The 12,617-nt window shown below is 39.7% G+C and overlaps 1 protein-coding gene across 1 annotated transcript in view; it reads left to right on the forward strand.

The window, feature by feature from the left end:
- The window catches only part of Dck (deoxycytidine kinase), a 16,530-nt gene extending 10,831 nt beyond the window's left edge, over positions 1-5,699 (forward strand). The window contains exons 5-7 of the mRNA XM_021210865.2: positions 2,175-2,290; positions 3,853-3,943; positions 4,735-5,699. Coding sequence (XP_021066524.1) covers positions 2,175-2,290; positions 3,853-3,943; positions 4,735-4,761 — 234 coding nt within the window. The 3' untranslated portion in view covers positions 4,762-5,699. The remainder of the gene's footprint in view (positions 1-2,174; positions 2,291-3,852; positions 3,944-4,734) is intronic.
- The last annotated feature ends 6,918 nt before the right edge of the window (positions 5,700-12,617 follow it).

Below are 12,617 nucleotides of genomic sequence, written 5' to 3' on the forward strand. Positions count from 1 at the left end.
GGGGGAGGATTGTGGGAGGGTATGATGGGGTGGGGGGCAGTGAGCTGGATGTAAAGTAAGTAAGTAAATAAATAAATAAACTAACCCTCTAGCTTCTCACCTGGAAGCTTATGTCACTACAAGATTTCTCCACAAACTAAAAAATCTAGATGTGGCAAGTTTGTTCTTCTCTGTTCTTCAATCAGTCCTACTTTTTTGTCTTAATTCCTAACTTACTCAGATTCTCATATCCCATCAGAGCTAGAGTAAGGAACTCGCTGAGGCGACTTGTAAAACAGAGGCTTAATGAAATAGGACTTTGAATAGGTGTTTCAGCTGGTGTTGGACTCTTAGGGCCAGTAGGGCTAAAGACACAATAGAAACAATAAATACTTGCTTTGTGAATATCACAACTGTTGCGGTTCACTTTAAGAGACATTTTATGGTTACTTGTGACTTAGTACAAGTGACACACTTGCAAAGAGACTTAGAGATCTTGTCATTTTCAGCTAAGGGAGATCTCCTGAAAATACCCCTTGTATTAGGTAAATTCCTATTCTATGTATATATTACATAACGAATCCAGAAAGGTCAGGTCAGCTAGACTGACTGACGAGTGAGAATTTCATATTTAAGTACTCTTATGGACATCTTTTCCCGCTTCCCTCTTCTACCATGTCCTCACTTTCAAAATCATGCCCTCCTAATCCTTTATTACACACACACACACACACACACACACACACACACACACACACACAAATGGTAAATACAGCGTGTTGAATCTTCATGGGCTTTATCCCTGGAGAAGCCTGCTTCTTTGTGTCTCAGCATCTTGTTTTTTTGAGACAAGGCCTCTGAACTGGAAGCTCCCTGGTTGACTAGAATGGCGGCCAGCCAGCCCTGAGGATGAGGCTGCTTTTAAATACCTTCTCCCAGAGTTTTTGTGTTCTGAAGCACTAACTTTAGGTCTCCTGCTTGTGTGGTTAACACTTAACTGACTGAACTGTATTCCCAGTCTCTCATTTATGATATCTTTTGTGTTTTGTTTTGTTTCTGAGATAAGCTCCCCCTATGTAGTCCTGGCTGCCCTGGAACTCACTATGTAGACCAGGCTGGCCTCCAAGTCATAGAGATCCGCCTGCCTCTGCCTCCTGGCTGCTGCGATTAAAGGTGTGTGACACCATATCTGGCTCATTTATATCTTTTAATTAAAGATTATTAAAAAAGGATTCATAGCAGACTGTGGCCTAGTTTATGTGCTGCTATATCTCGTGAATGTTATTTGTTAGAGATCCAATTTTTTTCTTCCTTTCTGCATGGCTGGGGATTGAACCCAGGACCTTGTACATCGTAGATGGGTGCTTCACTACAGAGCACAGTATGAAGGATCTTACACCTGAGTGTCTGTGAGCTCTCACCAAGTATATGACATTTCATTTGTTTGTATACTGTTAGGGAAAAAGGATTTAGAATACCATGGTCTTATGTTGCTATTTAAGTTTATGGTTATTAAAATTATAATGTAAAGTTTGAAAATTCTGTTCCTTGGTCACCATATATTTCACCACGTAGCCATGTTTCAAGTGCTGAAAAGCCACAGTGGCTGGTGCCACCTCGCTCGGTAGTACACTAAAGGACAGGTAGAAAGCGCCCTGTACAGTGGCTGGTGCCACCTTGCTCAGTAATACACTGAAGGACAGGTAGAATACACTGAAGGACAGGTAGAGTACACTGAAGGACAGGTAGAAAGCGCCCTGTGTTCTTTATGCCATGGCAGTTTAGAGTTTCCACCCAGTGACGAGCCACTCTTACAGGGATGGAGCACAGAGAAACACAGACATAAACACGTGTGCTTAGCACCCAATTAGGATGGATGGATGGACACACTTCAAGTTATTCTCTAAAACAAAAATTAGGTAATATTTAATGAAACTATTAACTCTCTCCTCACACTCTTATCATACTTAAATTAGTTCAGTGTATTTAGTGTGTGATTACTGAGTTATTTTTCTGCTTATTTTAGAACTATCATCTGGCTAAAATAACTATTGATAGGGAAAAATTAAGTATTTTAGTTTTTATTAGAAGAAATAAATACAGGTTTTTGGCTAACGGAAAAGATACCAGATAACATTTTTTAACGGCACCATACACAACTAGTTACTCAACTTTTTTCTTATGTCTTGCTTTAGAAATGCTTAAACAGAATATACATACGGGGAAGAAATGAAGAACAAGGCATTCCTCTTGAATATTTAGAGAAACTTCACTATAAACACGAAAGCTGGCTCCTTCATCGGACTCTGAAGTAAGAACTCTCTCATGCTGCTTTCTGCTTTCCGTGATTCTCTTTCTCATAGTATAGACACGAGTAGCGACGTGGACAGGCATTTTTATTGATGGATTTGCTCATTTTCCCAAGACACTTTTTGAAGACTTTGTAACTGTCTTCTAATGGTACTTAGGCTTTAAATGATAAAGTAAGACTATGTCTGTGTACGTCAAGATACATTTGGAAATAATTTAAGATGGCATAGCCTGATGTTATATACTGTTTTAAGTTTTATACTTTTGGTTATACATTATTAGTCTTCCTCTAAAAGTATTAAATGTGAAATTTAGAAAGAATTCATAACTTTAAGATTGTTTGCTAAGCTGATTGTACCAGTCTGTAGTCTGTTTTCTGGGAGGCCAGGAGCTTGAGGCCTGTGTCCTTATGTGGTCCTTCTGTCCCACTTTTCTTGGCGTATCCAGGAAGTGCTCTGTAGTCATTAGTAACTGTCACAATACAACAGTGCTAATAACCAAGCATCCCTTGCCTTAGTAATGGCTCTGAAATGTTAGAGTAGGGAGGGATACTAGCAACCTTATGCCAGAGAGAATGCATTGTGCTTTGAGCAGAAAAGGGAAAGTTCTCAACATGAGGGAGGAAGGAAAACGCAGGCTTTTTTGTTTGTTTGGTTTGATTTTTCAAGTCAGGGTTTCTCCATACAGCCTTGGTTGTCCTGGAACTTACTCTGTAGACCAGGCTGGACCACCGCCTGGCTAGGAAAAGGCAGTTTTAATTAAGGTAGAAAGAACATTGAGTTTGTATATGTATGCATATGTAAGAAAAAAACGCTGGGCGTGGTGGCGCATGCCTTTAATCCCAGCACTCGGGAGGCAGAGGCAGGTGGATTTCTGAGTTCAAGGACAGCCTGGTCTACAAAGTGAGTTCCAAGACAGCCAGGGCTATACAGAGAAACCCTGTCTCAAAAAAAGGAAAAAAAGAAAAAAAAAAAAAAGGAAAAAAACATAGTGTATATGAAGTGCGTGCTACCCATGATTTCAGTCTTACTGGAGATCTGGGAAGGCATCCTGCATGGTCAAGGGGAGCTACTGGGATATATTATAAGCTTGTGTTTTTTGTCATACTTGAGAACATGTACACAGTAGCCTGGCTGATGGCATGAACTCTGCCCGAGTCAGCTCTTAGGCAGTGACTATGACTGCATAGCCCCCGAGGCTCCAAATGGCTTTTCTGGGTTTAGTTTTCTTCTGTTTTTTGGTAGTTTTGGGAATGGAGCCCACTGCTTTGGACTGCTAGATAACTGCTCTTCAACTAAGCTAGACCGATAGCTCCCTCATCTTTGAAACATAAAACCTCTTTCTTAGTTTTTTGCTTTTGAGAAATGATGTGTCATAATGGCTAGTTTTATCTATTCTGTAACTAAGATTATTGTACGTGTAACGGTAAAGCTACAGGTAAAGAAGAGACTGCCAGCTGCATCACTGAGGATGACGTTAGTATAAAACGATGACAATACTTTGAGTTTTGAATAGTAGGAGTTTTTCGTCTTTTTTCCTGATCTTGTTCATCTTTTTAATCAGAACCAGCTTTGATTATCTCCAAGAGGTGCCTGTCCTTACACTGGATGTTAATGAAGACTTTAAAGACAAACACGAAAGCCTGGTTGAAAAGGTGGGCTTAGGAAAAGACAAGTATGTGTCTTGTCTTGTCCAGGACAATCCTATTGATCTGTGAAAACAGCTGCTTACAGGAAAGCTTCTATAAAATGACATTGAGAGGACTGGGGGTGTAGCTTATGGGCAGAGTGCTGCCAGGCATTCCAGGCCCTGGGTTTGAGCCCCAAGATCACATACACACACACACACACACACACACACACACACACACACACACACACACACACACACGAACCAAAGAAAAGAAGGGGGAAGGGTACTTCAAGTTGTAGGCTATCAGTCTCACTCATCTTCAGCTGACATTTGGAGATCAGGCAGTGCCACTTTATTCTCACATAAAATACAAAATAAAATAAATTATGCCTTAATACTGCAGATTTAAATGTTTGAATTACAAAAGTGTTTAATATCTCATGTCAATATTAAAGCTGTATGTATCATAGATTTGTTATTTATTAAAATGTATATATATATATATATATATATATATATATACTATAAAACTAGTATAACAGGTTTTTTAGAATTGTATCAATCTTTTTAAATTATATCAGCCTTAATGTACATATATATATATAGACCATAAAACTAGTGTTACAGGTCTTTTAGAATTGTAGCAATCTTTTAAAACTTAAATGTAAATTAACAATTTTAGGCTATTCAACCTACTACTGAAATACTTAGTATTTATGTAGTTGGGGTACTCTTCTGTACTCTTAATTGAAGATGAATATTGGATATCAAATTAATTGAATGAATTGTATTATTTTCTTTTCCTTCCTTCAGGTCAAAGAATTTTTAAGTACTTTGTGATTGCACAGGAGACAGCGGGCAACAGAATGTTTCCAGATACTTCTTCAGTTTTGTGTACTGCCATAGCTTGATATTCATACAAAAGTCTTTACAAGCGTCAAGTTTTTAAACCAGTTTTGTTTCAAGGAAAAGCCCTTTTCTTTATGTATATATATATATGGTTTATTTAATATTTGTAATCATATGTAAAACTTGTGTCCCTCCCGGTCTTCCTTCCCAGTTTTAAATCAGGTGTGGATCTCTCACAGCAGGGAGTCTGGATAAACTGTTCTAACAGCTCAACCTTCTCTGCCTTCTCACTTGTCATCCTGAGCGAGTTAACATGTTTTCATTGTGTCTTTGCTTCAGAGGTGACCAATTTCGTCATGGACACTTGACCGTTGTGTGTAGAGGATGTGTGTCTTATATGAGTTGGTATACCTAGTACAAGCTGAGAAGTGGGGAGTCGCTGGAATAGGGATGCTGGAATAGGGATGCTCAAGTGTTTGCTTTGTTTTCTTCCTGTTCCTTTTGGTAGCGCTAGATATTGAAGCCAGGGTCTCTCGATCAAGTGCTTCTCCTGCTCTACTCAGTGTTGAGGATAAGACCATGTTAGCGTCACCACAGTAATGTTTACTACTGCGTCTGTGGTGCATTTGTAGAGGAGGCTAAACTCTTCCCAGTTTGATAATGGTATAATTACTTCATAAATCTTTTAATCTTTAATATGTTTCTTCATCTGGGATAAGAACTCTATTTACGTGAAATTTTGGACCAGAAGAAATCTTTATTTAAGAGGTAGCTAAGAAATTTATTACATGAGTATAAAGCTTCATTAAGATAGCTACCGCTTTTCTCGGAACTACTGCAGTTAAAATGCTTGTTTAAATTATCTTTTTTTTTTGTTTTGTTTTTTTGTTTTAAAGACAGGGTCTCTCTACATACCCCTAGCTGTCCTGGAACTTACCATGTAGGCCAGGCTGGCCTGGCCTTGAACTCACAGAGAGATCCACCCACCTCTGCCTCCCTCCCAACTCCCACCGCTCAGATAAGGTGTACAGCATCACACCTGACTCTGAGGTTTTTGAAATCACTTGAAGTGCAAGTACAGATTTTCCCATTTTTCTTTTAGTTTCCTAGCTAAATTTCTTTTAGTTTTCATGTAAAATGATGATAGAATATGCCAAGGTTTTCCATTTTTCCCCATTGGCCCTGTGTTGATGAGTGGTCTCTCTTTAGCTTTGTACGTGGTGAGGTGGTGAGACACTGAGAAGCCCACTCGAGCGTTTCAGCCCTCAGTCTGTTCAGCCCCGTCTCTACCGCCTGGCAGACTTTCTCCGTGTTCTGTCTGAAGTTAGTAGGCAGTCTGCCGACTTGGGATTTAAGTCGCCTCTCTGCTGAGAGTGCTTCATAGTTTGCTTGCTTTGTAGAATGTTTCTTAACCTTTTTGTAGTCACAGAGAAATTACTGATAAAACGATTTTTCATTGTATGTAGTGTATCATGGGAATGCTACAATTTTGTTGAACTAGGAAATAAAATTAACAAATACCAGAAGGCTCAAAGCCCCCATATCTAGTTGTAAAAGTATGCTTATATATAATTAACGTTTTGTTTTTTAATTATTGTTTTTTGTCTGCTGTAGTTTTTAAAGTTAAAGTGTATATTGTTTTTACCAAGTAATTAACCTTTCTAATTCATATTAGGAAAAATGTATAATTTCTTGAAACAAAGAATTGCATTTGTTTTGAAACTATAATTATTCTTTCTAAAATATTACCTTTTATTTTTGGTTTCTTATTCAAAGATGATAATTTAGTGGGTTAGCACTGATCTTTGAAAAGAAGACTGAATTTCAAGTCTGTAATAACCATAACTTGTTTTGTGATATTGGTTTTTTTTTGTTGTTGTTTGATATGAATAAATTTACCAACTTAAATATATATGTCAATAAATGAATTTAAATTTCTTGAACCTTATGGGGAGAGTTTAAAATTTTCTGAAGCAGGAGTCATCTGGTTATCTTCTTGGAACTTTCTGACTTTGCATTTTCCACTTCAGTCTGTGATCCATTTTCATTGCTGTGAAGATAACAGGTTTGTTGTGGATTTGTGTGTGTGCACATGTGCTGTATGCCTGCTCCAGCCGTGTCTTTGCTTCCCTTTATGGCTTTGCTCAGCTTTCGGAAGAGAACCGACTCTATGCAAGCCTTTCCCTGGCCTTGCCCTGGTTGTTGTGTTTATCCAGCCTTTTGCCAACAGTGCTGACTGTTTATTGTAGCTTTACGGTAATCCAGGTGACATGTTTACAAGGCTTGGTTTTGTACTAGGCTGGTCTGGAACTCAGTGCTGCTCCGGTGTCCTGGGGCTGGGTTACAGCTGTGCACCACTGTGGTTAGCTTCTTTTCAGTGTTAGGCAATGCTGAGACCTTTCGTTCCCTATGAGAACATTAGAATCAGTTTGCCAGGAGCTACAAAAGACCCAGCGGGCGGTACTCACTGGCATTTTGTCGGGTCTATAGAACAAGCTGAGACGCTCCAACATTTGGATACTCGAAGAGTTTCTGTTTTGCTGTCAGTGAACATTGAATATCATTTCATTTATTTACTTCACTGACATCTTCAAAGGTGTGTTATTTTTTTTCATATAGCTCATGCAGATCTTGTATGTACTTTTGTTTTATGCCTAAGTGGTAATGCATTTTGTGATATTAACTTTACATCCTGCAAAATTCTGTGTTCTAGATTCTTGTATCTGTTGTTTTTCTGCCCGAGTGATCTTGCTGTGGACAGAGACTTTTCTGTCATTCCTTCCAACAAAGGTACCTTTGCTTTGTGTTAGTACATTAGGTAGGACTTTGAGAGAGATGTTGAAAACAAACCATGGCACGAGGAGGTCGTCGAGCCTTGTTCCCGATCTTAGCGAGCGAGCTTTAGTTTCTTCTCACTAATGTAATATTAATTGTTGCAGCTTTAAAAAAAGGAAGGAAATTAATTTGTAGTAGCCTGTATAAACCTACCCCACACTCTACTTAGTGAAATAATTTAGTTACAAAAGAATAGATACTGTATGATCTTTATACAGAGTCTAAAACATACTGGGTGGCAAATTGTGACCACGAGAATAAGGAGATGCTGGTCAAACGGTGTGAAGTTTGGTGTAGAGGAAAAAGTTTTGTGAGATGGGTCACAACACGGTGACTATGATTAGTAATGTATTCTTTTTTCCCCATTAAAAAAAATTATTTATTTAATATAAGTACACTGTAGCTATCTTTAGACACACTAGAAGAGGGCATGTGTCCCATTACAGATGGTTGTGAGCCACCATGTGGTTGCTGGGAATTGAACTCATGGCCTCTGGAAGAACAGTCAGTGCTTTTAACTGCTGAGCCATCTCTACAACCCCAATATTCTTTAAAAAATCTTTTTATAAGTTTATTTTCTCACAGATTCCAGCCTGACAGTTTCCTCTCCCCCCACCCCTGTGCTTCACCTCCTCCATCTTTTTTTAAAATTATATTTATTTTTGAGAAGACCAGAAGAGGGCATCTGATCCCCTGGAACTGGAGTTAGAGGCAGTTGTGAGCTGCCAGATGTGACTGCTGCTAGGTCCTCTGGGAGAACGACACTTGCCGAGTCATTTCTCTAGCTCCAGTAATGTATTTTTAAATACTAAGTAACTTGTAAGCATTCTCAACCACCAGAAATGATATTTGAGATCATAATTAGCTAGCTTTAACCATGTAACATATATACAGCATCATGACAAAATTACACTTCAGAATTATATATAAAAATTTATATAAACTTTAGTAGTTTCCTTTCTATTGCTGTGATAAACTTACAGCACTGAGCTTGAGACAGCTGGTCCCATCATGTCCACAGACCTGGAGATCGGACCACTCTTTGTTCCTACTTTGCTTGCCACCTGGGAAGAGGGAGGCTGTCCTGTGAGATTTTATAATCAAATGCCTCAAGTGTGGAAGGACGGAAGATTTTTCTGTCTCCCAGTACCAAAAGTACCATTTTCATTTACTAAGGGAGTGACTAGTCCAACAAGCAGTGTGAACCCAGGAGACTGGGCGTAACGTGACGCAGACTCAGGCTGTATTAGTTACTCTTGTGTCACTGTGACCAAGTGCTTATTTCTCAGTGTCAAGGAGTCCAGGCCATGGTCATTTGGTTCCTGGGCAGAACATTGTGGAAATGAGATTGTGTGTGTGGCAAAGGAGAGCTATTTACGGCTAACCACAAACCTGTGGGTGTCATTAGAAGGGCCACAGATAATATACAAGGCCCAATTCCCAGAGACCTTTCTTTAGCCAGATCCCACATTCTAAAGTTTACACAATCTCCCAAATAGTGAGTAAGATCTCACTATCTGTTCCCAGGCTGGCCTGGAACTCAGAGATCTTCACACCCTGAGTTCTGGGATTGAAGGTGTGTTCCACCAAGCCTTGCTAGGACCAAGCGTGAACTTGTGGGAGTACATTTCAGATTCCAAAGAACATCCTTAGACCCTGAAGACTCATGACTACTTAATATGGAAAGCCTAAGCAGTCGAAAACTAGCAAGGATGAAAAGGTAATAATCACCCCCAAAAGCCAAGCCCAGGGCCAGATGGATTCAGTTTTGAATTTTATCAGATGGATAAAGAACTAACAAAGGCCAATACTCTGAAAACTGTTTTGTAAAATGTAAAGGGAACGCTTCTAAGGTCTCTCAATGGTACCAATACTTCCCTGATACCAAAACCAGGTAACATGAAGAGGTGGGAGAAGGAAAACATTGCTGGTGACCAGTTTTCTTAGCAAATATAAATAGCTGTCAAGCCGGGCCTGGTGGCGCAGGCCTTTAATCCTAGCACTCGGGAGGCAGAGGCAGGCGGATTTCTGAGTTCGAGGCCAGCCTGGTCTACCAAGTGAGTTCCAGGACAGCCAGGGCTATACAGAGAAACCCTGTCTCGAAAAACCAAAATAAATAAATAAATAAATAGATAGATGAATAAATAAATAAATAAATAGCTGTAGCCACAGGGGCTGTGGTATGGATATAAAAATAGACACATGGACTAATAGGAAGAGAGAAGACCCAGAAATAGTCCACAGATTCAATGACTTTCACATGATCAAGAACTTTTTGAAGCCAGCCTCTTCAATAAAGGATGATTGAAAATGTGGATATTCACATGTAGATCCCCATCCCTTCCCCTGAACAAAATCTATTTAAAGTAAGTAAAAACCCTTAATGAAACGCTGAAACTACTCATTGAAACAGGTAAAACATTTCAAGGTACAGATATAGATTATGAGTTGTTTTTGAGACAGTGTCTGCTTTGTAGACCAGGCTGGCCTCAAACTCAGTCTTCTTGCTTTAGCTTACGGAAATGTTGAGATAGATTCGGGGCGGGGGTGGGGGGTGGGGAGGGGGGTGTCACTGTGTATAGAGAGGTTTTGGTCTGAACAGGACAGTGCTCCAGAATGTAACAAAGTTGACAAACAGGATGAAATCAAACTGAAAGGCTGCTGCATAGAAGAGACATTACCAGAGCGAATGTGGCTTGTAGCGTGGGAGAGCGTCCCCAGCTATCCTTCTGACATGAGAGTAATAGAATATACAGACTTAAAACTAAATACCTAAAGAACAAAGATTTTAATCATTAATGAGCAGCTGCATGGAGCACAGTTCTCAAGGTATGTAAATGAGGGCCGGAAAGATGGCTTAGCAGCTACTTGCTGTACTTAGCAAGACGGTTTAGCAGTACTTGCCGTTGGACTTCGGTTTGACTCCTAGCACCCACATGGTGGCTCATGGCTCTCAGTACTTCTGGTTCCAGGAATTTGACCTCCCCTTTTTGGCCTCAGTGTTCACAGGTGTGCGTGTGTGTGAGCACACACACATATAAACACACGAGCAAAATATACACAAAAGATGTTAAGTGCAAATAGCCAATAAATACAAATGATCAATTTCCTTAACATAAAGAAAAGAGAACTTCTGGGGGGAGGGTATAGGGGACATTCGGGATAGCATTTGAAATGTAAATGAAGAAAATATCTAATAAAATAAATTAGAGAGAGAGAGAGAGAGAGAGAGAGAGAAACTTCAAACTACTGTGAGATTCCATTTCACCCCAGTCAGAAGGCTGTAGTAGTAGACAACAAAGGTGGGTAAGAATGGTGTAGGTTGGAGAAAATTTACTGTTAGTAAGAATGTTCAGCTACTCCGGAAATCAGTGTGGGGGGGTCCTCAATACATTAGGAATAGAACTTGATATCTCATCTAGTTATTCTACTTCTGGTTAAGTCAGATACGATAGTGATGCTTGTCCGTGCGCCTAACCTGCCCATCAGTGGATGGGTAAATGCCATACATAGGTACAATAGAATTTTAGTGGTAAGGAAGACTCAGTCATTTGCTGGAAAATGGGCGGGACTAGATACCATCATACTAAGCTAAGTATGCTGGACTCAGACAGCACATGTGTTCTCTCATGCAGATGGTTGATGAGCAGTAACTGAAGATGTTTAAATTAGACTCTTGGGTGGGGAGCGCCAGAGTGAATCTTCTTGGAATATACTGCATATGTGGATGAGAGTGCCATGATGAAACCATTATTTTATACAAACACCAATAAAAGCAAAAACCAGACCCTGTCATGTCCTATTACATTTGCATTTATTTGGTCCACACCAGCAGTTGTTACAGTAGCTTTAATACATTGGACATTACAAAAGTAGCAAGTGCGCGCGCGCGCGCACGCACACACACACACACACACACACACACACACACACACACACACACACACACGGGCTTCCAAGACAACAATGTAGCCTACAAATGTTGGCATTGCTTTTTACTGTCTTACCTTGGACAACTATGGATTCCAGTGTCTTTATCTAAAGTAGGGTCATACAGGAATGAAGATAGAGTACTTGCCTCATGTGTGCAAGTCACTATGTTTAATCCTCAGCACCACAATAAATAAATAACAGCCCATAAAACATACAGTTTAAAAATGTATATGTTGGTGCTCAGAGACATAGTGGCACACGGCTATCATCCTATGCACTTGGGAGGCAGAGGGAGGCTGGCCGATAAAAGCTTGAGGCTAATGGTCTAGATAGTTCCAGACCAACTAGGGTTGTGTCCTGAGACTCTGTCAGATAAGGAGCAAGATAAACCTGCTAAGTAAGCATGGTTATTAGCATCTTTATTTCCTCCTACTTAACGTGTTGACTGTTGGAAGGATCTGGAAAATGAGTGAGTCTGTGCGATAGTAAAAAGGAATGAGCTGGGTGTAATCCAGTCACTTAGAATGGGCCACAAGGATCACCAGTTCAAAGTCAGCCTGCGCTATATTGTGAGCCACTGCTTCAGAACAGAAGACTGAGTAAAGTGGAGCTGCAGCAAGATCCCTCCTGTGCTTTTAAGTGGATGCAGTGAGGGTGCTGTTCCTCCCTCCCTCCTGTGTAGTGAGCAAAGGCTCACTAACCTATTGTCTGTGCTTACATCTGAAAAGCAGGATTGTTACAGAGGTTGAGATATTTGGGAAGATGTCTTTAGTATGAAAATTAAATCATTCATTTGCTATTTGATTTCTTCATTAACAAGTATGTATTAAGCTTCTCCTGTATGCTGGGGGCTGTTAAAGGAAAAACTTATATTAGCAACTGCTATCCCTTTGGGTGAATTTTAAAGTTATTAAGGGATATTAGTTAATAATTTACTTTTATTATTTGAACAGTGTTGAATATAAGTCTTTGTATCTTAACATTGTAAAAAAATTAGAGTTCTTCCTTTGTGAATGTAAACCTTTTTGCTAAAAAAATAAGTGTCGTTCTTTGCTCCGGTGCACTGCCGGGGAAAGAGC

Source organism: Mus pahari, chromosome 13 (genome assembly GCF_900095145.1).
Source record: "Mus pahari chromosome 13, PAHARI_EIJ_v1.1, whole genome shotgun sequence".
Classification (NCBI taxonomy): domain Eukaryota; kingdom Metazoa; phylum Chordata; class Mammalia; order Rodentia; family Muridae; genus Mus; species Mus pahari.